The sequence below is a fragment of the Macaca fascicularis genome, chromosome 12 (genome assembly GCF_037993035.2).
Source record: "Macaca fascicularis isolate 582-1 chromosome 12, T2T-MFA8v1.1".
NCBI lineage: Eukaryota > Metazoa > Chordata > Mammalia > Primates > Cercopithecidae > Macaca > Macaca fascicularis.
Window position 1 is genome coordinate 18,101,785 of NC_088386.1, and position 27,780 is coordinate 18,129,564.

The 27,780-nt window shown below is 37.7% G+C and overlaps 1 protein-coding gene across 12 annotated transcripts in view; it reads left to right on the top strand.

The window, feature by feature from the left end:
• The first annotated feature begins 374 nt into the window (after positions 1–374).
• Positions 375–27,780, top strand: part of SLC35F5 (solute carrier family 35 member F5) — a 44,127-nt gene continuing 16,721 nt past the window's right edge. For 4 of the 12 annotated variants that reach the window (XM_074008897.1, XM_065525410.1, XM_045366985.2 and 1 more), the window contains exons 1-11: positions 375–619; positions 1,444–1,531; positions 1,683–1,824; positions 5,918–6,061; positions 10,744–10,806; positions 13,280–13,361; positions 14,209–14,396; positions 21,872–21,953; positions 23,056–23,143; positions 24,918–24,982; positions 27,073–27,177. In XM_074008897.1, coding sequence (XP_073864998.1) covers positions 580–619; positions 1,444–1,531; positions 1,683–1,824; positions 5,918–6,061; positions 10,744–10,806; positions 13,280–13,361; positions 14,209–14,396; positions 21,872–21,953; positions 23,056–23,143; positions 24,918–24,982; positions 27,073–27,177 — 1,087 coding nt within the window. In that variant the 5' untranslated portion in view covers positions 375–579. Of the gene's footprint in view, positions 1,134–1,164; positions 1,313–1,443; positions 1,532–1,682; positions 1,825–5,917; positions 6,062–10,743; positions 10,807–13,279; positions 13,362–14,208; positions 14,397–21,871; positions 21,954–23,055; positions 23,144–24,917; positions 24,983–27,072; positions 27,178–27,780 lie in introns of those variants that run through there. The other 8 variants (XM_074008898.1, XM_065525412.1, XM_074008900.1 and 5 more) reach the window with 6 other exon arrangements.

A 27,780-nucleotide genomic window follows, 5' to 3' on the forward strand; every position in this document is an offset into this window, starting at 1 on the left:
CGCAGTTTGTGAAACGGAGCTGCCAGCTTTCGTTCTAAGGCGGGCGGAGGTTTGGCACTCCCTCGTCCAACGCTCTGCCCCAGACACCCACGCTCGCTTTCCTCTTCTTCCTCCACCTCGCCCTACTTCCCTTCTTCCTATCTTCGCTCTTTTTTCGCCTCGCCGCCGTGTATCCTCGTTCGCTGCGGAGCGCCTCGCATTACTTCCCTAGCCTCTGCCACGCCACGCTGGATACGCGCCCACGCGCAGTCCGCCGTCGCGCCTCTATGACGTGTCGCCGCTTTCGGCCGGGGCGGGGGGCGAGGCTGCGCGGAGGGCAAGCCGGGGGCGGGGCCGGGGCCAGAGCAGAACCCCGGGTCTCCGCGGCCATCGCTGACTGAGCTGTCCCTTCCCCTCACCCGCTCCACGCCCTCCTGGGCCGAGTGGAGTTGGGTGGTGTCAGCAGCCTCTCCCTGAGGGGCACCGCGGCTTCAGGAGCTGGGCCTCCAGTGCGGCGCGATGTCAGGCGCCGTGACAGCTCTGTGAGTCCGAGGCCGCGGCCGTGGCGCTGGGCGGCTGCGGGGCCTGGCCGGTCCGCTCATGGTGCCGCCACGACGCCATCGCGGGGCAGGAAGGCCAGGTAGGCAGGCAGGGAAGGGCCCCGACATCACCGGAGCCCAAACCGGGACGGAGTGCCCACCAACAGCACCACCTCCTGCCCTTGGTGGCAGCCGGAGCGCCTTGACCGAAACCGTGACGGTCTCCAGGGGCGGAGGGACGGGAGCTGACAGGGGCGCCCGAGCCCTGCGCCCACCCCTGGCAATTGAGGAAGCCGTGCGTGCGCCCTCGCCTCGGCTCGCCGGGGAGGCGTCACTGCCTTAACTGTCTTCCCCGCTCCAAAACAGGAGGAGGATTCCTTTTCCCAGCTGTTTCTTTTGAAATGACTGGATGTTTTGACAGAGGTGGGTGGAGGAGCGTGGAGAATCCTTTTCTTTTACCACTTGAGGATATTGGAGAGGTGCCTTCAAGATCCACAACAAATCACTTACTCTCGGATAACCAAATTCCACTCCAGGAGATCAGGGACAGAAAAGACACTTTTAGAAACAGTGTCTAGACGCTGTCCCCGGGGATGGATTCCTCTGGGTGGAGAGGTGAATGGAGTTCTGTGTTTGTGAAATTCAGAGAAGCTATTTTCTAGTAGTTAACTATTCTTAAATGTGCCGTCTGTTGTATATTACTCCCCCTCGCTGCCCGCCCGGTATCGCGTATCTCTCTAAGGATAATCTGAAGCGTACAGTGGAGACCATGAAAGTACTGAGAAAGGTGGCAAGTATGTTTAACACCTTTTGGTCCTTTTCTTTGATTTGCTTTCAGTTTGAAGGCGAAGAGTAAAAAACGATGTGATGAATGTTACCTTGAGTTACTGACGTTTTCATAGCATAATTTCATGGTTGTTTTTAGGGGTGCTGAGTTCTTCACCTTTAAGACTGAGATCTGCCAAGTTTTCCGGCATTGCTCTTGAGGATCTCAGAGAGGCTCTTAAGACCAGGTAGGTTCCACATGCTTATCCACTGTGTAACTTTCACACTGAACATTAGCTAACACATGTCAGATGTTTCTGTTATACTAATTTTCTGATTTTTAATGGTTATTTTTCTAAAATCATCTCTAATGTGATCTGTATTTTCTAAAAAAAACAGACTGCAAATGGTGTGTGTGTTTATCATGAACCGAATGAATTCCCAGAACAGTGGTTTCACTCAGCGCAGGCGAATGGCTCTTGGGATTGTTATTCTGCTGCTTGTTGATGTGATATGGGTTGCTTCCTCCGAACTTACTTCGGTACGTACCTGCGGTCCAGGAATGATGTTACATTACAGCCACGATGTTACTGTTAACCTGTAGTAACTCTAGCCATTACAATCTCCTGCTTTCTCAAAGCAGTATCTTAAATACTATGGAATTTTTAAAAAATATCGAATGATTGCCACTTGAAGTTAAAACTGAAAGGATGATCTTTTTTATTGTTTCATACAGTTTTCTTGCATCTTTTAGGGAGGGTTACTTAGAGAGACTATGCATATTTTCTTATATTTGAAAGTGTTACTTTTGGCTTTTTTTCTAAATTCAAATTCTTTCTGTGAATATTATTTTCTAGTGAAATAACTATCAGGATGCAAAACAATGTCACCATTTACTAGAAAGTTCAGCGTGCTTTTGGACAAATGAGTAAAAATAATGAGTTTTCATGTGTAGGTCACTGTTATGCCCATGAGTGGTTGCATCCACATTTATGCTTGCTGACTCAAACCTTATTATGAGGTGCTTGGTATACCTCATAATTTTCCTTCAGTTAAGTTGTATCTTTACAATTTCCTTCAGTTAAATTGTATCTTTATTGATGACCTATTGGTAGTAATGTGGCATTTTGAATTTGCAAGCTAGTTTTTCTTTCTACTTGTATACTTTATTCTGCTTGGTTAATGATCCCTATAAAAAGCAACTTTTATTTTCAGAAGTCTGCATTTCAACTTCTATGTTGCAATTTTAAGGCGAATATACAGCAGGAAACTGGCATTTATAAAATGAATTTAACTTTCAAAAGCAGTTTAATACTCAGGTCTTCTCATATTGTAGCTAAGTAAATATTGACATTGGCATTGTATTCTATGAGTATATAAGTTTTTTTTTTTGAGATGGAATCTTGCTCTGTTGCCCAGGCTGGAGTGCAATGGCGCGATCTCGGCTCACTGCAACCTCCGCCTCCTGGGTTCAAGTGATTCTCCTGCCCCAACCCCCTGAATAGCTGGGATTACAGGCGTGCCCCACCACGCCAGGCTAATTTTTGTATTTTTAGTAGAGACGGGGTTTCACCATGTTGGTCAGTCTGGTCTCGAACTCCTGACCTCGTGATCCGCCCGCCTTGGCCTCCCAAAGTGCTGGGATTACAGGTGTGAGCCACCGCACCCGGCCAAGTATATAAGTTTTTATACTTTTCGGAGTTAGTCTCTGGAATCTAATAGGCCATATATTTTTCGTTTTAGAACTCTTCTATAACTTTCTTTTAGATGAACATTTTGTACTTTTACCTCAAAGAAATGTCTTTGATATTGACAGGGAACTAAATCTATCTTTTAAATTTTATTTTCATTTAAAATAAATAGTTTGCTTTTATTTATCAGTTAATACAATTTAGGACCAAATAGCACCTGGTTAAGTTATAATTTAACCATATCTAAGCAAAGTAGAAAAGAAAAAATGTGTTGTTTGTGGTAATCATTTCACAATGTATACATATATCAAAACACCACGTCGTAAAAAGTACATATATTTGGTATTTGTCAGTTGTACTTTAATGAAACTGGAGAAAAAAACTCATCTTTATTGTTTTAAAGTAAAATATTTTAGTAAGAGGATATTTTATAATCTCATTATTCAAGAGTATATGTAATGTCTCTACTTCTTCAACCAGATATGCTCATTAAACTTTGGAGATAGGGCCGGGCGTGGTGGCTCATGACTGTAATCCCAACACTTAGGGAGGATGAGGTGGGTGGATCACCTGAGGTCAGGAGTTTGAGACCAGCCTGGTCAACATGGTAAAACCCAGTCTCTACTAAAAATACAAAACTTAGCTGGGTGTGGTGGTGGGTACCTGTAATCCCCGTTTCTCAGGAGGCTGAGGCAGGAGAATCGCTTAAACCTGGGAGGCAGAGGTTGCAGTGAGCCGAGATCACGCCATTGCACTCCAGCTTGGGCAACAAAAGTGAAACTCCTTCTCAAAAAAGAAAAAAGAAAGCAAACTTTGGAGATAAAGTGTGTATTTCAAAAATAAAATCAGTCTTTTTATTATGGATATTTTCTAACGTATACAAAGTAGAATATTATAATGAATCTCCTTGTGTTCATTACTTACCTTTAGCAGTTAACCAAATTTGCCAACCTTATCAACCTCTCCTCAAAACTTTTTTCCTGGAGCATTTTAAAGCATATTTTAAAGCATATGTCACATGTCATTTCAGCCACAATTTCTTTCCTATATACTTGAAACTGAAAAGGACTTTTAATTTTCTTAAACATAATCACTATGCCATTAACATAGTTAACAAAATTAACTGTAATTCCTTAAGATCATCTGACATCCAGTTCATGTTCAGTTTTCTCCAGTCCAGTTTTCTGCAGTGGTGTCAAGGACTTTTTTTTCCCGTTAAGTTTGTTAGGATCTAAACAAAGATCACGCGTTGCATTTGTGATATCTTTTAAGTCACTTTATTCCTTAACTGTATCTTCCCTCCTTTTTTTTTTTTTTTCATATCATTAATTTGTTGGAGAAACTGGGTCATTTTTCCTATTGGGTGTATCACACATTCTGGATTTAGCTGATTGTTTCCTTGGGGTATCATTTAACTTGTTATTTTTCTCTTTATTTCTTGTAAAGTGGTAGTTAGGTATAAAGTCGATTTAGGTTTAGTTTTCAGGAAAGAATACTTTGGGGTACTGAGTACTTCCTGTAACATTCCAGCATGAGATTAATGACTGCAAGTCTCAATTTAGATGATGCCATTTAAGTACTATAAAGTTCCTCATCACCTTTTAGGTAATAGTTGAATATCCACGTTTAAGTTGTCTAGATAAAGTATTTCATTAGGGGTTGCAAAATGGTGATTTTTTTTTTTTTTTTTTTTTTTTTTTTTGAGATGGAGTTTTGCTCTTGTCACCTAGGCTGGAGTGCAATGGTGCGATCTTGGCTCACTGCAACCTCTGCCTCCCAGGTTCAAGCAATTCTCCTGCCTCAGCCTTCTGAGTAGCTGGGATTATAGGCACCTGCCACCATGCCCAGCTAATTTTTGTATTTTTAGTAGAGACTGGGTTTCACCATGTTGGCCAGGCTGGTCTTGAACTCCTGACTTCAAGTGATCCACCCACCTTGGCTTCCCAAAGTGCTGGGATTATAGGTGTGAGCCACTGTGCCTGGCCAGAGCCATTGTTTCTTTTAGTATCAAATGGCGTGGACCACCGTTTACGTCCTAGAGTTGCACTTTCCTCCTGGATTGTCATTTTTTTCTATGCCTTTTTAGTGGCTATAACTAGGAATTTTCTTAGGATATAAAAAATTGTGAGTTTATATTCACGATACACTAAAAACAAACAAACAGAAAACACCAGTCTCCCTTGGGAAACGTCCATAACGTTGAAATTTGTCAGTTTCCTTTTGGTGCTCCCATGGTATCCTGAACCCCTCTCTTGTTACTTGGCACATTATGCTTATTGTCTTCATATATATGTCTCCTCTATTAGATGTTAAGCTCCCCAAGGGCAGGATAACTTCCCTTATTTCTCTCTTTTTTTTCTTTATGAAATAGGGTCTTGCTCTGTTGCCCAGGCTGGAGTGCAGTGCCTTGATCATGGCTCACTGCAGCCTCAACCTTTGTGAACTCAAGGGATCCTCCTGCTTCAGCCTCCTAAGTAGCTGGGACTACAGGCGCATGCCACCACGCCTGGCTAATTTTTCTATTTTGTTGCAGAGACAGAGTTTTGCCATGTTGCCCAGGCTGGTCTTGAAATTCTGGACTCAAGCACTCCGCCTGTCTTGGTCTCCCCAAGTGCTGGGATTATTGGCGTGAGCCACCACGCCTGGCCCTGTCTTATTTTTCTTTAGCTCCTAGTATAGGCACTGTTTCATAGTAGGTTTCAATGAATGTTAAACCAAACTTATTTTAGCAGGTTGTTGCTGCTTTGTTTGGTGATATCCTTTTGTATGCAAGGTAAATACAGTATTCAGAAATGAATCTAAAATATTTTTGTAATCCCTTTGACTTCTTCTTTCCAAGTGAACTTCTGAAGAGTTAAAAATCATGTAGTGACTTTATTTTGGAGACGAGTAATAAGGTTTAAGATCATCTCAAAGTTGTCTGTGTAACTTGTTCCTCTGCAGTATGTTTTTACCCAGTACAACAAACCATTCTTCAGCACCTTTGCAAAAACATCTATGTTTGTTTTGTACCTTTTGGGCTTTATTATTTGGAAGCCATGGAGACAACAGTGTACAAGAGGACTTCGCGGAAAGCATGCTGCTTTTGTAAGTTTTTAATTTTAAGTGTCTGTTGGGAAGGGGCTATATGTATGTTTTTTCAAAGTTTAAAGACGTATTAGTTTCTTTAAGGAGAGTCTTATTTTAAGTTGTTCAGTTAAGCGAGTGAAGATGATATAAGGAAACCTGCTCTCGTCCAGAATTTTAAATGTATTCTTCTAATCAAGTAGTATCAGAATATTTTGTGAGAACTCTTACTCCATGACGTTTTCTGAGTTGTTAAAAATTGTTGAATTAGTCCAAATCAATTAATGTGGCGATGAAGATGAAACTAAGGAATAAGAAGAATGTCAAGAGTCTTTGCAGATTGGATGAGTATCCTCTAATTGTTAGGTGGATTCTGGAAACAAAACAATTCAAAGTTTTATGTATTAAAATGAAAATCTCATATTTCCAGACATATTTTAGATGTTTGGCTAATCAAACTATATTCTTTGATTGAAGTAATATAACATGCTCATTCATAGTGTTGAAAGAAATATGAGTTTATATAATGATATATCTTCTTTATAGAAGTAGAAATTTTGAATTATTGAGAATGAAGAATTATAAAACTGTTTCTTATATTAATCCTTTTAAAAAATTCTTTATTATGTTAAAATATATATAATGTGAAATATACCATTTTAACTATTTTTAAATGTATACTAGTGGCATTAAGTGCATTTTCTTTGCTGTACAACCATCAGCTCCAGAATTTTTTATCATCCTAGACAGAAAGTCTGTACACAGACTTAAAAATAACCCCTATTTTCACGAGGTCAGGAGATCGAGACCATCCTGGCTGACACTGTGAAACCCCATCTCTACTAAAAACTACAAAAAACTAGCCGGGCGAGGTGGCGGGCGCCTGTAGTCCCAGCTACTTGGGAGGCTGAGGCAGGAGAATGGCGTGAACCCGGGAGGCGGAGCTTGCAGTGAGCTGAGATCCGGCCACTGCACTCCAGCCTGGGTGGCAGAGCGAGACTCCGTCTCAAAAAAAAAAAAAAAAAAAAAAAAAAAAAAAAAAAAAAAAAATAACCCCTATTCATTCTTCCCTCCAAACCCTAGTAACCACTATATTATTTTCTGTCTCTATTAATCTTTTTCTTTCATGTGTATTATTTTTTGTGGGTCAAAATAGTATTGTTTGTTTCTTGTCTTATCTAATAAGTACATTCTTTTTAAAATTACTGATTTATTTTTAGAGACAGGGTCTCACTTTGTTGCCCAGGCTGGAGTGCAGTGGTTTAATCATAGTTTGCTATAACCTTGAACTCCTGGGGTCAAGCAATCCACTTGCCTCAGTCTCTCTAGCTGAGTACATAGCCATGCAATACCACACCCCACTCATTTTTGTATTTTTTGTAGAGACAGTGTCTCACTATGTTGCTCAGGCTGGTCTCAAAGTCTGGCCTCAGGCAGTCCACTGTCTTGGCCTCCCAAAGTGCTGGGGTTACAGGCCTGAGCCACTGCACCCTGCAGTCAGGGGCTTTCAATAATTGTATTTTAAAGCTGGGCTTGGTGGCTCATACCTGTAATCCCAGCACATTGGAAGGCCAAGGCAGGCAGATCTCTTGAGCCTCAGGAGTTCAAGACCTGCCTGGGCCATAGTAGCTCATGCCTCTTATCCTAGCACTTTTGGAGGCTGAGGTGGGCGAATCATGAGGTCAGGAGATCGAGACCATCCTGGCCAACATGGCGAAACCCCGTCTCTACTAAAAATACAAAAATTACCTGGGCATGGTGGCATGCTCCTGTAGTCACAGCTACTCAGGAGGCTGAGGCAGGAGAATTGCTTGGACTCGTGAGTCAGAGGTTGCAGTGAGCTGAGATCACGCCACTGCACTCCAGCCTGGTGACAGAGCGAAACTCCGTCTCTAAATAAATAAATAAATAAATAAATAAATAAAAAACATTAAATTTTTTTAAAAAATTTAGGTGAAGCCTGCAAATGTATACTCATGTGCACACACAAATTTAACTTACCAAAAATATAAGTACATATTTCTTTACTTTGCAAAAGTAATACATATACATTGTAGCAATTATATATACATCATAATATCACATGTAGGGATAAATTGTATGTGTATTAGCATAGGTATATTGTTGAAAATTTAGAAAATACAGAGAAACAAGAAGAAGAAAAGAACTTCTGGCCGGGCGCGGTGGCTCAAGCCTGTTGGGAGGCCGAGGCGGGCGGATCACAAGGTCAGGAGATCGAGACCACAGTGAAACCCCGTCTCTACTAAAAATACAAAAAAAAAAATTAGCCGGGCGCGGTGGCGGGCGCCTGTAGTCCTAGCTACTCAGGAGGCTGAGGCAGGAGAATGGCGTGAACCCAGGAGGCGGAGCTTGCAGTGAGCCGAGATCGCGCCACTGCACTCCAGCCTGGGCAACAGCGTGAGACTCCGTCTCAAAAAAAAAAAAAAAAAAAAAAAAAAAAAGAAATTCTACCATTCAAGGAATAACCACTGATAATATTTTGACATATATCCTACCATTCTTTTCATGTGTGTATTTTTTATTTTTTACAAAAATGGAATTGGGCCTGGTGCGGTGGCTCATGCCTATTATTCCAGCACTTGAGGAAGCTGATGTGGGTGGATCATTTGTGGCCAGGAGTTTGAGACCGGCCTGGCTAACATGGTGAAACTCTGTCTCTACTAAAAATACAAAAAATTAGCCAGTAATGGCAGTGCATTCCTATAATCCCAGCTAGTTGGGAGGCTGAGGCACGAGAATTGCTTGAAGTCGGGAGGTGAAGGTTACAGCGAGCAGAGATTGCGCCACTGTACTCCTGTCTGGGTGACAGAGTGAGACTGTCTCAAAAAAAATAAAATAAAAATGAAAATGGAATTGTTTCTTTTTAAGGTTTATCCATGTTGTAGTGTTTCTGTACTTCATTCATTTTTTGTTGTTGTTGTTGAGACAGAATCTCACACTCTTGCCCAGGCTGGAGTGCAGTGGCGTGATCTCGGCTCACTGCAACCTCTGCCTCCTGGGTTCAAGTGATTCTCATGCCTCAGCCTCCTGAGTAGCTGGGATTACACGCGCCCACCACCATGCCCGGCTAATTTTTGTATTTGTATTAGAGACGGGGTTTCACCATGTTGGTCAGGCTGGTCTTGAACTCCTGACCTCAAGCAATCCACCCACCTCGGCCTCCCAGAGTGCTGGGACTACAGGCGTGAGCCACTGCATCCGGCCAAGTAATGTCATTTTTAAAGCTTTTAATTCTTATTGCTAAATTACCGTCTGTAATGGTTGCATTAATTCTTATCTCTGTTAGCAGTATATAATTAAACCCTTGTTAAACACTCATTAAATCTCATGATTGAACCCTTACCGACATCCCGACATTTGGCAACTTGACAGGTGAACAATGATGATAGCTTGTTTAATGTGCATGTTTTTGGTTACTTTCTCATATATTTTTTGGAAAGTAGAACTCTTGTGTTTGTTGTCTGCGTCTTATTTTTCTACAATGACTCCCTTTTTGTTATTGATCTTTTAGGGTTCTTTTACAGCATGGGGCTCTAGTGTTTGAATCTTATTCTATCACTTGCCAACTTTTGACCTTGTGCAAGTTTTTTAACCTCTTCAGACTTTCAGCAGAGATAATGATAGACTAGCTATGAATATGAAATGGAATCATATAGCATTAGCGCAGTGATTCTCAAAGTGTGGTCCAAACCTTGAAATTCATTCAGGGTTTTTTTCTTTTTTCTTTTTGAGACGGAATCTTGCTCTGTGGCCCAGATTGGAGTGCAGTGTCGTGATCTCGGCTCACTGCAACCTCTGCGTCCTAGTTCAAGCGATTCCCCTGCCTCAGCCTCTTGAGTAGCTGGGATTACAGGCACACGCCACTGTGCCCAGCTAATTTTTGCATTTTTTAGTAGAGATAGGGTTTCACCATGTTGGCCAGGCTGGTCTCAAACTCCTGACCTCAAGTGATCCACCCACCTCAGCCTCCCATAGAGCTGGGATTACAGGTGTGAGCCACCACGCTTGGCCTCATTCAGAGGTTTTTGAGGTCAAAACTAATTTCATCATAATACTGAGATACTGAGATGTTTCTTCCCTTTTTTTTTTTTTTTTTTTTTGAGACGTAGTCTTGCTGCCCAGGCTGGAGTGCAGTGGCACGATCTTGGCTCACTGCAACCTCCACCTTCAGAGTTGAAGTCATTCTCCTGTCTCAGCCTCCTGAGTAGCTGAGATTACAGGCACGTGCCAACACCCTTAGCTAATATTTTTGTATTTTTAGTAGAGACAGGGTTTCACCATGTTGGTCAGGCTGGTCTTGAACTCCTGACCTCAGATGATCCACCAGCCTTGGCCTGTTACTTGCCTTTTTAACTAACCCATCCCTCCTTTCCCTACTTATCTGAAATATTATAGTAGTGTTGTGAAAAGGGCATAAGCTTTTGTTTTAGACTAACTTGGGTTTTAATCCTGACTGTCAGGATTAAAAATCTCTCAGCCTCAAATTTTTCATCCATAAAATGAAGATAATACCTACCTCACAATGGTGAATATGTGGCATTAGCTGCTATTATTGTTAGTAACAGTTATACTCTTGTAGGTTGATTCTGGATTTTTGCTTCTATTTATTTGAGTCATGTCTGACTAGTCCTACAGTGTAATATAAATTGAATTGGATTTTATACCTTGTTATCTGTATTTAGTTTGCAGATGCTGAAGGTTACTTTGCTGCTTGCACAACAGATACAACCATGAACAGTTCTTTGGTAAGTCCTTCTTTTTTTGTCAGGAATGGAGAGGTGGGGTTGAGCCATGGTAGGAAAAACTGAAACAGTTTTGATGTTAGCAAAGCTATGTTACAACATAGATATGGCTCAATATTGGGTGCCCATCATGAGGATTGTAATTTGGTACTTTTTTTCTCCTTAGGGACACCTGGGGCCTAGAGGTAAGCAATTTAGCTGCCTCTGAAGAGAGAGGGGAAGGGGAAACTGGTTCAGGAGTGAAAATAATAAAGGACAATCCTTTGTTACTAACCAACTTTTTTACTTCATGCACGTTATTATTATCATTTAGAAACACATATTTTTGACACTGAGACTATATAGGCAAATTGTTTGTTTGTGTATTCCACAAATTTTTTACAGTGACAAATATGTGTTAAACACTTGTTCTAGGCTCTGAAGATACAGCTTTGTTCTAGTGTGTGAGTGTGTGTGTATTTGCGAGGGGACAGGTAATAAGCAAGTAAAGTAATTGACGTAGTCACTTATTTTAAGCATTTATAATCTAGTTGGAGAGGTAGTATATAAAAATCTGTTTTTTTTAAGATGATCACTCAGGCACCTCTTCTTTTATTTTTTATTTTTAGATTTCTTTTTAGAGACAGGGTCTTGCTCTGTTGCCTGGGATGGAGTACAGTGGCAGTGTTATGGCTCATTGTTAACTTTGAACTGCTGGGTTTAAATGATCCCCTTGTCTCAGCCTCCTAAATACAAGCATACTCCACCACTAGCTTTTGATTTTTATTTTTTAGAAACATGGTCGTGCTGTGTTGCTCAGGGTGGCATCTCTGTAAAATGTATTTTTAATGATACTTGTTTTTTTTCCAAACATGGCATTTTATCTGAGAAAAATTGTAATTACTCTAAAATTTAATAGCAATTTGTGAAGCACTGGCTTGGGGACCTTACTCCCAGCACAGTTTTCTTGTTTGCCTCTCTGTTTTTTAGTGTAGGCTACAGTGGCATGCAGAGTAGGTTAATAGGTACTATGAAGAATTTTTTTTTTTCCTGGGATTTTAAGCATCAATAACATAATTTAGTATCATTTGTCTCTATCAGTACAGAAGACAGAGTTGAGATGACAGCCTGCTCTTCTGACTACTCTTATACTAATTCTTGCTATTATCTGTAAGATGGATATGTCAAATTGCTCTAGGCCAGATGCTATAGTGAAAACTTCAGTATAACAAAGAGATTATGTCTATTTCCAAACCTACTGTCCCTTCATTTACTGAATATATACATTTTTTTATTGGTAGAGCTCTACACCAGGAGTTAAAAGAGAAATCAAAGAAATAAAAAAAATTCTGTTAATTTTGAACAAATAGCCTAGTTGGAGATTTGTACCTTAAATATAGATCATCTGAAGAACATTTGTAAAAACAGTTGAGAAATTTATAACTACCTGAAAATATGGACCTTTGGAGCATGGTTAGACAAACCTGGCTTTAATTCTTTTGTCTACTACCTGATTACTTTATATCTCAGCTTTATTCTCTAAAATTATTAATATTATTATTATTGTTTTGAGATGGAGTCTCGCTCTGTCACCCAGGCTGGAGTGCAGTGGCAGAATCTCAGCTCACTGCAGTCTCCGCCTCCTGGTTTCAAGCGATTCTCCTGCCTCCACCTCATGAGTAGCTGGGATTACAGGCACACACCACCACGCTCAGCTAATTTTTGTATTTTAGTAGAGATGGGGTTTCACCATGTTGGCCAGGCTGCTCTCGAACTCCTGACCTCAAGTGATCTGCCCGCCTCAGCCTCCCGAAGTTCTGAGATTACAGGCATGAACCACTGCACCGGCCATATTCTATAAAATTATTGTGAGGACTAATGAGAAATATATGTTTAACTGCTCTAGAGTTGGTACTCAATACATAGTAAGAACTGGTAAGTAGTAGCTATTTTGTGTAAAGGTCTTCAAGAATTTTAGTTACTATAAGAGGAGACAATTTAGTAAATATTAAATACATACTATATACCTGGTTATCAGTTTGTTATCTGCCTTCCCTGTTAGGCTGAATGGTCACTGAGGAAGAGACTGCTTTTATTTCCCCTTATTTCCCCAGGATATAGAACAGCATCTGACATCGTAGGAGCTCAATAAGCATTTGTTAAATGAATGAAAAGGAATGAGACATAATCTGTTAGCTGAGATAGAATCTGTTAGCTAAGAAAGAGATATGTTTTTATGACATTTAAATATTAGATATCATAATATGCCAATGCTGTTATATTACGTTTCTAAACTGTAAACTGGATTCTTTTCTGTCATTGTACCTGTATGGATCTGTTGAGTTTCCTTTTTTAAGTCTTGAAAATTGCTGTTTAAACTTGGTGGTGAACAACCATGTTTTAGATGGTATTTGTGTTTACGTACCATCCGTTTAAATTTTAACCAGTATATTAGCTCTTATATTTGTTGTTTATTTTTTTTTCTGTTATATTACAGAGTGAACCTCTGTATGTTCCTGTGAAATTCCATGATCTTCCAAGTGAAAAACCTGAGAGCACAAACATTGATACTGAAAAAAGTAAGCAAAACTTAGAAATGGGTAGAAAGTTTAGCTTTATCCAAGCCACTTCAGAACTTAGTGATGATGTGGGTTGACTGAAACACCCAGCAATTCTGCTCCATGTGGTGTCGTCTCAGCCTAAAGTCTTCTAGAAGTTTGACTGGATTGTGAATCTAATATAGTATAATCATTTTTGTATTATTTCAACTGGAAATAATTTCTAAATACCAGAGATCTCTATGGTTTCATCATATATATGTATACACACATATACACACACGCATCACACGCATATACATTTATATATATACTTTTTTAAACAAATAATATCCTCTTAAATATGCCCTCAAAGAGCCTAATAGCAAATTATAAGAATTTTGCTGCTTCTGTGAATTTAGTGAAGAATGCCACCTTTAACATAAGGTGCAGTATTTATCCTTAATTTCCCTTGCAAGGAATGGACCTATAGAGAATTGTTCTGTGTGCTTGCCCAGGAAACGAATTCTCATAAATTGGATATGCATGAGGAAAAATCCAAATAAAGTTTTACTAGAAATACTAAAATAGTAATCAACTAAAATCCTGAAATAGGCAGTTGTGTATATACAGTACACAATTGCAGAAACCTTGTTCGAATATTGGTTTCATTTTAAACCTTTTACAACATTTTTGTAGATGAAAACATTTTTCCTTTTAGCTCTTTTAAGTGAACAAAGTTGTCTCAGGTAATGATATACCTCTGGTTTACTTTGACTGTCTTACTCTGATCATAGATGAACTTATACATTTATCAGTAAATTAAAACTTGTGACTTTTGTTGGAGAAGAATTATTTAAATATTTCGTATTGTGCTTTTCCTTTTAAGCCCCCAAAAAGTCTCGTGTAAGGTTCAGTAATATCATGGAGATTCGACAGCTTCCGTCAAGCCATGCATTGGAAGCAAAGTTGTCTCGAATGTCATATCCTGTGAAAGAACAAGAATCCATACTGAAAACTGTGGGGAAACTTACTGCAACTCAAGTAGCAAAAATTAGCTTTTTTTTTTGCTTTGTGGTAGGTCTTTTTATGATCTGTTTGCATATGATATTTGAAACTTGAATTTTAAGACATTATATATACCAACAATATAGGATGGAAGTGTGAGACAATTAGGTTGTTTAATCATGACTTTAAACTCTGCTGTTTGAGACCTGTAGGAAGTTAGGGTATCAAAATTAGTAAATGCTTGATATACCTCAAAGAGTTAGCATTCAATAAGTCCTATAACACTTCAGCTATTTATATATATGCACAAACTTTTGAACACGCACAGTTTGGGAAGTTCTTCAGAATTTAGCATTGCCTCATGGTCAAAATTATGAATAGAGTTATTTTCCACTGTAATATATGTATATACAAAGGTTAGTAAATATCCAGATAAGAGTTTACTGTATGCATTGATTTTTTTCAAATAAGTGTTTTGCAGTTTTATATTCATATAAATGAGGTTAAGTATTATTTTGTCAAGTACTCAGTATATTTCTACAGAATTTCTGGTTGTATTATTTATAGTTTCTTACTTTTTAAAGATAGAAACTGAAAAATGTGCTTAAGATTTCACATAGAATAATGATGGAGTAAATAAAGTATTGTTATTTTGGGCTAAGCTGGGATTAGAGACTTGTCTGAGTTAGTGAGAACTCTAACATGTAGAATTTAAAAAATGAATTTCTGTGCTATTTTATGTATACATCATTGGAAGTAGCCTAATCCAAGGTTTTTTAATATGAGCCTTTAAGATTCAAATTTATACCGAGCATCTTAAAACCCTAAATAATGAAATGCTAATGTCAATGTTATTAGCCTGATTATAAAATTTTTTTAATGTCATGATTTTGCCTTTCATACTCAAATAGCCCATTTTTCTCCATTCCCTGGCTCTACTAATAACACTACTCTTTATAGCAGATTTAAAGGTATGTGCAGATAATAGCCTTTTTAAGAATTAATTTTTGAAATTATAATAAAGTATACATAAAATACACCATTTTGATCATTTTTTCTTTTTTTAAACGGAGTTTTGCTCTTGTTGCCCAGGGTGGGGTGCAATGGCGCGATCTCGGCTCACCACAACCTCTGCCTCCTGGGTTCGAGCAATTCTCCTGCCTCACCGCCCCGAGTAGCTGGGATTACAGGCATGCGCCACTACAGCCAGCTAATTTTGTGTTTTTAGTAGAGACGGGGTTTCTCCATGTTGGTCAGGCTGGTCTCAAACTCCCGACCTCAGGTAATGTCCCCTGCCTCAGCCTCCTGAAGTGTTGGGATTACAGGCATACGCCACCGCTCCCGGCCTTGATCATTTTTAAGTGTACGGTTAGTGGCATAAAGTACATTCACATTGTTGTGCAACCATCACCCCATCCATCCACAGAATTTTTTCATCTTATAAAACTGAAACTATCTGTTAAACAATAACTCTTCTTTCCCACCACCCACAGCCCCTGGCGACCTCTATTCTGTTTCTGTTTCTATGGATTTGACTACTCATAAGTACCTCATGTTGAGCGGAATCATACAGCATTTGTCTTTTTGAGACTGGTTTATTTCATTTAGCATAATGTCCTCCGGGTTCATCCAGGTTGTAACTTGTGTCAGAATTTCCTTTCTTTTGAAGGCAGAATAATATTTCATTGTACAGATATACCATCTTTTGTTTATTCATTATTCTGTCAGTAGATGCTTGGGTCACTTAGACCATAAATTGTCTTTGAAAAATAGCAACTTAAAATACATTGTGAAAGCAGAAAGCTAACAGATAGTTTCAGTTTTATAAGATGAAAAAATCTGGCCAGGCGCGGCGGCTCATGTCCGTAATCCCAGCACTTTAGGAGGCTGAGGTGGGTGAATCACGAGGTGAAGAGATCGAGACCATCCTGGCCAACATGGTGAAACCCAGTCTCTACTAAAAATACAAAAATTAGCTGGGCATGGTGGTGCACGCCTGTAGTCTCAGCTACTCAGGAGGCTGAGGCAGGAGAATCGCTTGAACCCAGGAGGCAGAGGTTGCAGTGAGCTGAGATTGCGCCACTGCACTCCAGCCTGGGTGACTGAGTGAGACTGTCTCAAAAAAAAAGAGAAAAAAATCCTGTGGATGGATGGGGTGATGGTTGCACAACAATGTGAATGCACTTTATGCCACTAACTGTACACTTAAAAATGATCCAAATGGTATATTTTATGTATATTATAATTTCAAAAAATAATTTTAAAAAATGCTATTATCTGCACATACCTTTAAATCTGCTATAAAGGCTAGTGTTGTTACATAACAATTTACATAATACATTTCTCTCAGAGTTTTAAGTTAGGAAAAAGTTTGCTTTTTCCAAGGAAGGGAGATAGTTCGTTTTAACAGACAATGAGCTATGTAACTCAGGTTTTCCTATTGCCTCCCTGCCTTTTTGCCTACAGATGAGTTGTATGCTCGCCTGAAGTAGCTTTCTTCCTTTAAACTGAAGTTTCTGATATAATCATCACGTTCCACAGCCAGCTCCCACTCCATTACCCATTTAATCTGGCTCTGATCTTTTTACTCATTTTAATTTTCACCATATACAATTGGTCCTTGAACAACATGGGTCTGTATTGCGCAGGTATGCTTACACACAGATTTTCATCTATCTCTGCCACACCTAAAACAGCAAGACCAGTCCCTTCTCTTTCCCAGGCTTCTTATGCAACATGAAAATGACAAGGATGATGACCTTTATATGATGATTCATTTCCACTTAATGAGTAGTAAATATATTCTTTCTTATGATTTTCTTAATAGCATTTCTTTTCTCTAGCTTTCTTTATTATAAGCATATAGTATACACTACATATAACATACAAAATATCTGTTAATCATTACTTATGTTATTGGTAGGGTTTCCAGTCACCAGTAGTCTATCAGTAGCTACATTTTAGGGGAGTCAAAAGTTATAGCAGATTTTTTTTATTGCCTGAGGGTTGGTCCCCCAATCCCCATGTTGTTCAAGGGTCAACTATAGATGCTTTTATTACATATCTCCTTTGAAAACTGGGTAGCATATAATTAATACATTTTAGTCCTGCCTTACACTCATTTAAAACAAGCAGAGACCCCAACTAATAAAATAACATGAATATATGAGACTTTAAACTATTTTTATTACATATGTAATTATCATACTGCAAATTCCAAAGATTTTCTTTTGATTTACCTAGCAGAGTATTATTAATCAAGTTATCACTAAAATAAAGGCATTCCTTTGGGAAGTCAGAGGAATACAGTCCAGACATACAGTTTGTCCTCCAAATCCTTGAGTTCTGCCTCCTTGGATCCAACCAACTTCAGATCAAAAATAGTGAAGGTGAAAAAATAGAAGAACAGCAATACAACAATAAAAATACTAGAGATTAAAAAACAATAGCACAACAACTATTTACGTTGTCTTAGGTACGAGTAATCTAGAGATGATTTAAAGTATATGGGAGGATGTATGTAGATTGTATCCAAATGCTATGCCATTTTATGTAAGGGACTTGAGCATCTTTGGATTTTGATACCTTTGGGGTTGGGGTCCTGGATCCAATCCCCTGCAGATACTGAGAGAAAACTTACCTTTTTAGAAATCTAGCTTAATAGAATGATAAGCTTTAGATAAGGTTAAGAGCAGTGCTGTTCAATAGAAATATAACATGAGCCTCAAATGCAGGCCACAAACATAGTTTTAAATTATCTAGTAGATGCATTTAAAAAAGGAAAAGGAAACAGATGTTATCCATTTCAATATTATATTTGTATTTAACCCACTATATGTAAAAATATTGTTTCAACATGTTATTGATGTAAAAATTATTGATGAGATAGTTTACATTCTTTTTTTGTACTAAAATCTTCTAAACCCAGTATGCATTATACTTAAAGCACTTTTCAGTTCAGACCAGCCAATTTCAATTGCTCAGTAGCCATGAGTGGCTAGTGTCTAATGTACTGGACAGTGTAGATTAAAAGGAGTTAATGATTACTGTATTTGCCAATCTTCTTTGAATATCTTTTGTCTTACTAGGTTTTTTTTTTCTGTAAAATATAATTTAGGTGATACTGGCTTTATCAAGAATATCTCTTACTACATATCCAAAGTAAATGAAATCAGTATCTCATAGAGATGTCTGCACCTCCATGTTTATTTTACAGTATTCATCATAGACAAGATATGGGAATAACCTGAATGTCTATCGATGGATGAATATATATAGTACATTTTCATGGCTGAATATAATGTAATATTATTCAGCTGTAAAAAGAAGGAAATCCTGCCATTTGCAACAACATGGACAAACCTGGAAGACATTATGCTAAATAAAATAAGCTAGGCATAGAATGTCAAATACTCACAAATATGATCTCACTTAGGTATGTAGAATCTAAAATAGAAGCAAAGAGTAGAATGGTGGTTGCCAGAGAGTAGAATGGTAGGGAAATGGGGGTGTGTTGGTCAAAGAGTACATAATTTCAATTATAAGATAAATAAGTTTTGGGAACTAATGTGTATGGAGACTTCAGATAACAGTACTATATTCTTGTAATTTGATAAGAGCAGATTCTTCAGTGTGTTCATCACATATACACACAGAAAAATGGTAACTATGGGTGATGATGGATGTGCTAATTTGACTATGGTAATCAGTAGACAATGTTATGTGTATATTAAATCATGTTATATACCTTGAACATACACAATATTTTGTCAAATATTAATGTTTTATGACAATTTATAAATGAATTACTACTAATGAAATTATGAAATGTATTATTTGCTATAATTATTCATAAATCGTTGTCCTCAACTCTGAAATAATGAAGGCAGATGTTGTATGGACAATTTTTATTGGAGGATGGTTGAGATGGGTCTTCTTTTGTGATGAGGGTGCCTTGGAAACAATAGCCAGAGAATGGTGTTTGGTGAGAGGTAGAGAATGGAAAGGTTATTCTGGAAAGAGTTCACAGCTAATGAAGGATTCTTATGACCTTTGAATGCTTCTTATCTAAGTGATCTGTTTTTATTTATTTACCTTGAATTAGCATGGACCAGTGAGGTTGTTTGGAAAATGAGGACAATATTTAAGTATAAAAATAGTAAGAGAAGTGGGTCAAGAAAGCTAATAATCACTCTGTGAGCATTATCTGTTCATGGAGAAAATCTTTGACAGATAAGATTAAGGGTTGAGTCTTCTTTTCTTTTTTTTTTTTTTTTTTGAGACGGAGTCTCACTCTGTCGCCCGGGCTGGAGTACAGTGGCCGGATCTCAGCTCACTGCAAGCTCCGCCTCCCGGGTTTACGTCATTCTCCTGCCTCAGCCTCCCGAGTAGCTGGGACTATAGGCGCCCGCCACCTCGCCCGGCTAGGTTTTTGTATTTTTTTAGTAGAGACGGGGTTTCACTGTGTTAGCCAGGATGGTCTCGATCTCCTGGCCTCGTGATCCGCCCGTCTCGGCCTCCCAAAGTGCTGGGATTACAGGCTTGAGCCACCGCGCCCGGTGAGTCTTCTTTTCTAGCACTTCATCTGCACGCAGATTGTGGCTTCTCTTGCCATATATGTTTGATATTGCCCATCAGTTGTTACCTCGTTTTATCTAGATAGGCATGTGAAATTATCTAGGAAATCAAAGGATTGCAGATGGAATCAGAACCACGTTGCCATAATTTCATTCTGGCTTTAGCCTTGAGTACAGTATAGACTGAATGGAGACTACTAGGCTGTCAGCCATCTGCTGCCTTCTGATAGTGCTCTACAATCATGTGTCTCTACTGCTTCTTTGCAGTGTGAATACTAGTGTAATACTACTCAGCCACAGGCTCTGAGAGAGTTAGAGAGATGTTCCTGTCTTTATAGAGATAAGTCATTTAGTGGGATAGCTCTTCGAGTCAACCAGTGTAAGTAGCAGAGACACCAAAAACAATTAGTCTAGCCGTTAGTTTACTTTGCTTGACCCAGCAATCCACCTCTTAGTATATGCTTTGGTGACACTCATGTACTTATGTACCAGGTGGCAGGCATGTGCTAGAATTAAGATATTCATAGTCGCGTTGTTTCAGATAGTAAAAAAAGTGTTATCCACAAAAAATGGATGAATTATCAGTGAAAATTACTGAACTTTGGACACACAGACATCCTGCCAGCCTTCATCAAAAAAAGTATTATTTCTTTTTTTTTTTTTTTTTTTTGAGACGGAGGGTCTTGCTCTGTCGCCCAGGCTGGTGTGCGGTGGCATGATCTCGGCTTACTGCAAGCTCTGCCTCCCGGGTTCACACATTCTCCTGCCTCAGCCTCCCGAGTAGCTGGGACTACAGGCGCCCACCACCGCGCCTGGCTAATTTTTGTATTTTTAGTAGAGACGGGGTTTCACCGTTGTTAGCCAGGATGGTCTCGACCTCCTGACCTCGTGATCCGCCCGTCTTGGCCTCTCAAAGTGCTGGGATTACAGGCGTGAGCCACTGCGCCCAGCCAAAAGTATTATTTCTTATTCTCCATCCTAACCTAGATAAGTGGAAGAAAAGAAAGAATTTTTGTGAAAAAGTCCTGATAGCTGGAAAGCTTCCTTCACTGTATCCAAAGTTATGAGAACTCTTTGGGTTGTGTCTCCAAACTGAGATTCAGAAAAACAATCACAATTAACCAGTAAATTAACAATTTTCATAGGACATGTCTAAATTTCCAAAGTGAATATAGCCTTTTATTTTTCAATCCAGCTAGCTAGCTAAGACCATCCATATCCACGCACATCATCTGGTTTAATAGATTTCTCGTTATGCTGTATTCATCTGTACATATTCTAATGTTGGAGAATTTTCCCAAATTTAAATATGATTTAGATAAACTTCACAGAGTGTCAGCAGTACTTAGATAAAGCAATTTTTTTTTTTTTTTTCTGAGACAAGGTCTCTCTGTCACCTAGGCTGAAGTGCAGTGAGGCAGTCATGCCTCACTGCAGCCTCAACTTCCCAGGCTCAAGTAATCCTCCCACCTCAGCCTCCCGTGTAGCTGGGATTACAGGTGTGCACTACCACGCCTGGCTTATTTTTGTATCTTTTTTTTGTAGAAATGGGGTTTCACTGTGTTGCCCAGGCTGGTCTTTCTGGGCCCAAGCAATCCACCCACCTTAGCCTCCCAAAATGCTAGGATTACAGGCATGAGCCACTATGCCCAGCCTAGATAAAGCAAATTTTTAAATTGATTTGATACTTGATTTTACTCTCATTAAAAAAAAGAAAAGAAAAACCTGAATGCTAATTGTTAACCAACTATTGTTAAATTTTAAGGGAAACTGGGTAGCGGGGTCTTAGGTCTGATTATAAATGTTTGTCTTTTTTGGGAGCCTGTGATTTTTTCAATACAAAGCAGCTTTTAAAACATCTTGTGAGAACAGTGTTTAGGAGGAGAACAAAAGAGGGAATTCTGAATTGTAATGACAGATGTAAACATGTCTTTCATTAGGGTTCACTTTGGTTTTCTTTTCCTTTAGTGGTTTTTGGCAAATTTGTCATATCAAGAAGCACTTTCAGACACACAAGTTGCTATAGTTAATATTTTATCTTCAACTTCTGGTAAGAAATTTGTCTTTAAAACTCTGCATTATAAATCAGTGTATATATTTCTGGTGTATATGTGTGTACATATACAGCATTTTTATCTCGTTATAGCTTCTTATATTAGTTCTAATATACATTAGTCTATTATAACTGCCTTTTAATCTGTATATAGTCAGGTGCCGCATATGATGTTTCAGTCTACAACAGACTGTATATACAATGGTGGTCCTATAAGATTATAATACTATATTTTTACTGTACCTTTTCTATGTTTAAATATGTTTGGATACACAAATACTTACCGCTGTGTTACAATTGCCTAGAGTATTCAATACAGTAACATGCTATACAATTTGGTAGCCTATAAGCAATAGGCTATAGCATATCGCGTAGCTGTGTAGTAGGCTATACCATTTAGGTTTGTGTAAGTGTGCTCTATGATGGTGGCACAAGGATGACATTGCCAAACGACACGCATTTTCTCTGTATTTATCCCTGTTGTTAAGCATGACTGTAGTTTCATGCCTTAGCCTGTGCTATTTATGTTCCTTCAAATAATTTACAATTTTTTAAAATATAACAATATATTACAGTTTTATAGGCTGGCCTTTTGTATTGTAGTTGCCTTTCCCTTCATACATACTTTTCCGAGATCTTTTTCTAGACCCTTTGGCTAAAATGTAATTGCTTATTTCAGAACTATAATTTGCCCTATGATAGGTGTTTTATTTTTAAGATTGAATCACTTTTCAAATCTGGAAGACAAAAGTATTTTTGAAACTATAAAAATAACTTCAGGACACAAGCTTGATTATGATGAAGTCAACATGTTACTCTGAATAAGATTTAAGTTTCCTATTAGTTTAAAATAAATAGGACTGTACTTGATCTGTACTGTTGAAATAAACATGGTTTAGTTTGGAGGCTATTTTATGCATGAACTTTAAACATTTCAGTCTAGTCATTACTTAACTGCAGTTATTTTCTTAGTTAAGAGTGACAAAAATAATTTGAAAGTTAGGTATATAATTTGCTTATTTAAACAATGAAGTTGTTAGTAAAAATGTTGACAGTATTTAAACTCATGTACCATTTTTAAATTCTTTTCTCCTGATAGGACTTTTTACCTTAATCCTTGCTGCAGTATTTCCAAGTAACAGTGGAGATAGATTTACCCTTTCTAAACTATTAGCTGTAATTTTAAGGTAAGAATATACTGTGATAGCTAGTTTACTCTGCTTAAAAATACAATGTCACAATTTCTGGTAGTGGCACCAGGGTAGTTTATATTGTAAGAGCAAAGAAAGATGTGGATAAAAGAAGGCTTTAAATGGACATGATGCTACTTAGCCCCGTCACATCCAAATTTTATTGAAACACAGCTACTCTCATCTATTTGCAAATTGTCTATGGCCATTTTAGCACTACAGAGGCAGAGTTGAATTGCAACAATGTGGCCCACAAGCCTAAAATATTTACTATCTGTACCTTTAAAAAAAAGTGTTACTTAGAAATTTTTTGTGTAAGTGTATGTTCTTAAGAATTATGTATTAAACATTGTTTAATACTTTGCTTTGAATTGGCATTTTACTAAGAGATTCAATTTCTGAGGATATAAAAAGAATTTTACATAGCAACAATCTGGAAGGAAATCTAAGCAAAGAAATCTCATTTCATCAATTGAGAGACAAGAGTGTGGCCTCAAGCCAAACCACTTGGAATCCAATCCCATCTCCATCATTATTAGTTTTGAGATCTTGGGCAAGTTCCTTACGTTTCTGTGCCAATTTTCTCGTCTGTATATTGGGGATAATAATAGGATTTCTCTCATAGGATTATTATGAGGATTGAATGAGTAGAACTTCTAAAGTGCTTGGAACAATGTGTGATACACAACAGGAGGTGCTCCCTATATTTAGCCATTATCATAATCATCATCATCTAAATGGAAACAAAACCCCTGGTTTCTAAATATATTGTGGATACTCAATAAATAATAGCTGAATCTGAATATGAACAATGATTATTACAGAAAATTGTGATGATTTAATTGAAGGGTATGCATATTTAATGTAAGGACTACATTTAAGTTCTGATGACATCTTTCCATAAGGGAATACATATTTTCTTTCATCTTCTCCTACTGCCACCCTGGTCTTTCTGATCAGGGTGAGAGAATTAGGCTTTTTTTTTTTTAAATTAGGAATATCTCATCTACTTGAAAACATGTTACAATTTATAAGATTCATAGAAATAGAAAGACAATGTAAGTTCCCTGAGGACAGGAACCACATCTGTTTTGGTCACTTCTGTAACCCTGTGCTTTGCTCATATTAGATGCCCAGAAAATAACAATTGAGTTTATGAATGACCTCTGATATCTCTACAACCTTAATTCAGTCTTATTTTTATCCACTAAAATCATGAGATTAGTGAAATTGTTTAAGCACATAAGGATAGTTTTACCGTTAATTTAGATTTTACCAATAAGCAAGAGTAAGTACTGTTACATTGCTGGATTTATATGGGTTTGATATATTTTTGTAATCCAAAAGAAAGATTGGAAAGGGATGACAAGTTGGTTAATTCATTCCTAATTGAAAGACAGTTGATAGCACAGCACTTAAGAGCACTGGACTGTGGAGTAAAACTGCCTGCGTTTCAGTCTCGGCTATGTGATCTTGGTCAAGTTACCTTACCTCTTTGTGTATTAGTTTTCACATGTAAAATGGGAATGGCAGTAATAATACTTCCTTATAAGGTATAATATTGTACACTTTGTGAGCATTAAATGAGTTAATACGAATATAACACTATATTATATTGATATTGTTAGATATTGTTATTGAAATTGCTAAATTATTTGACAGTGTTACCCAAAGTTGAGATTAGTCTTGATCACTTATAAATAATTTTTATCTTTATGATTAGCCTTTTCAGAATTGTTTAGCTCATCATTAATGACTGTTATTCTCATAGCATTGGAGGTGTTGTACTGGTAAACCTGTCAGGGTCTGAAAAATCTGCTGGAAGAGATACAATAGGTAAGTACTTGACTCTGCATTCTCTCTGTTAAGGGTATACAGGAAAGTTTTTTGTTAAACAAGAAAGTCAAATGTGCATGCTCACGCGCACAGATACACGTACAAAGTGTAGGCACTAGCAGGTGTTTTTTTAAACTTTTCCTTGGGAAACAATATTAAAAAATGCATAAATATTTTAGTGAATTCTCATAGCCTTCACCCAGATTTTTCAAATGTTAACAACGTACATAACTATTATACAGTTATAAAAATCAGGAATTAACATTGACTCTAATACTGTTATCTATAAAGCCTTTTCAAATTTTGCCATTTTTTACACTAATGTTCTTTTTCCGATCTAGGATCATTTATTGCATTTAATTGTCATGTTCCCTTAGTTTCCTTTAAATGCAGAACTGTTTCTCAGTCTTCTTTTATGACCTTGACACTTTTGTAGGGTCCCACCTAGTTGGTTTGTAGAATGTTTCTCAATCTGTATTTGTCAGACATTTTCTTTGGTTAAATTGAGGTTGTGCATTTTTGGTAAGAATATAATGGAAGTGATATTGTTTCCTGAGCAGTGCATTCTACCAACAGGCACAGGATATTGATTTGTCCTGTTGCTGGTAATGTTAATTTTAAGGTGGTTAAAATTAACCACCTTATTCCAGTGTAAAGTTACTAATTTTTCCCATTGTAAGTAATAAGCATCTTGTCGGGGATTCTTTGAGGCTATACAAATTTCCTGTTGCTGTCATATCACCCAGGAATATTGTCATTCCCTCTTGATTCTTGTCTGAAACAGTTACTGCTATGATGAACACTTAGTTTTTGATCCATTGCTTAGACTTAACAAAAACGAAGATAAACAGAACCTAGCTGGGCTGAGCATGGTGACTCATGCCTGTTAACCCAGTGCTTTGGGAGGCCAAGGTGGGAGGATTGCTTGAGGCCAGGAGTTCAAGACCAGCCTGGACAGCACAGTGAGACCTCATAATAAAAAATAAACCTATATTAATTATTTCTCTTTGGATACTTCTTTAGATATTTGAGGTTTATTGAATAGAACAATGCTTTCTAAATTATTCCTAACTACTACCCAGTGAGCTGTGCTTTGAACCTCCTCACCTCTTTCTCACCCAGAGCAGCTTTGTGTATACAAATACATAAAACAATATATGTATTTGGTATGTGCATGTGTGTGCAAGATTTTGTTGACAAAAGCTTTAAAAAAGTTTGAAAATAATAAAAGATGTAATAAAACATTCATCTTTTGAATAATTGATTAAAGTATTGAATATGACCACTTGGCAGAACATTATTTAGCTGTTTTGAAAGGTTTAAATGTTTTTGAGAGAGAGTTAATGAAGAGAATCAGTATTTATTATTCATGTACTGTGAGAGCTGTATTATGTTAGCTATTTTGGAACATTAAAAAGTATAAATTATGTGTTTGTAGTTTTCAAGGAGTTCTTGATTTGGAACAATAAGAGATTTATAAAATGAAGCTACTAGGGATTAAACTAATACCATACTTGACAATAGTAAGTATTGTCTAAAACAGAAGACAGAATGGAAATGCAGCAGATTAGAAAGAGGATGATTTGTGGAAGAAATGAAACTTTAACAGAGCCTTTAAGATGGGAATGGTAGTGCAATACATATTAAGAATGATATATGGGGGTAAGGAAGACAATACAAGCAACAGCTTAGTGATGGAAAGAAACATTTGTTAAGTTGGAAAATGCCAGGTGTCAAGATTGTTTATGTAGGGTAAAATAAGAAACATGCATTTCCAAATTAAAAACAAAGTGTTACTTTTTAGTTGTATTACTATAATATGTATAGGTTTTGGTCAGATCATTGAGGTGAATGCTTTTGCATTTATTTGTTAACACACTAAACTCCTTCCTGTACTCCTAAAAGACGTGGATGGGGTAGGCTATACCTTTTCATTATATATCTTTGTGTCAATATAAAGGTGATTTATCTAATTATATATCTTTTCACTTTTGTATATTCTTGCAATATTATCTGATACATTATTGGATTTTAAGTGTATATTGAATGAATTAATGAGTGGTTGCTTTAAATCATGTTGATTTTTACAGGTTCCATTTGGTCTCTTGCTGGAGCCATGCTCTATGCTGTCTATATTGTTATGATTAAGAGAAAAGTAGATAGAGAAGACAAGTTGGATATTCCAATGTTCTTTGGTAAGAATATGTTTAACTTGTGAGGCTATTTACTGTAAATGTCTAACACAGGGTTTTGCTTTTGTTTTTTTGGACGGAATAGGGAACCCTTTTTTTTTTTTTTCTTCCATATGATTCTTCAAAACCATTTAAAGTTTATGAAGGCCAATCCCAATGTTTACTTTATCCTGCATGGTTGTGTACCTATGAGGGAATGCCCATCTCCTTAGTGTGTGACAGAAACTCCTAACACTTTTTTCAAATTGATGTCTTCAGACTGCAAGTCAGATATTTATCTCAGCGATATGACAGAGTTATGCTCTTATAAGCATGTGAGAGTTTACCTGCTGTATTTTACATTTTGCCAGTTTTGAATAGTTAGCAAAGGACTGGGGAGACTGCCCCCAAATTATATGTTTAATGCTCTCATAGTCTATGTACTTATTTACATTAAAAATTGTGGGCCATTTAAAGGGTTTTCATTTGCATTTTATGTTTAAGACATAGACACTTTTATAACATAGATTCCTTCTCAAATTACCCAATTATAGTTTCTAGATATGGTTTATAAATTTTCCTTTGCCTAACATCAGTTCAGGAAAGAACTTGCGATATCTGTAGGAC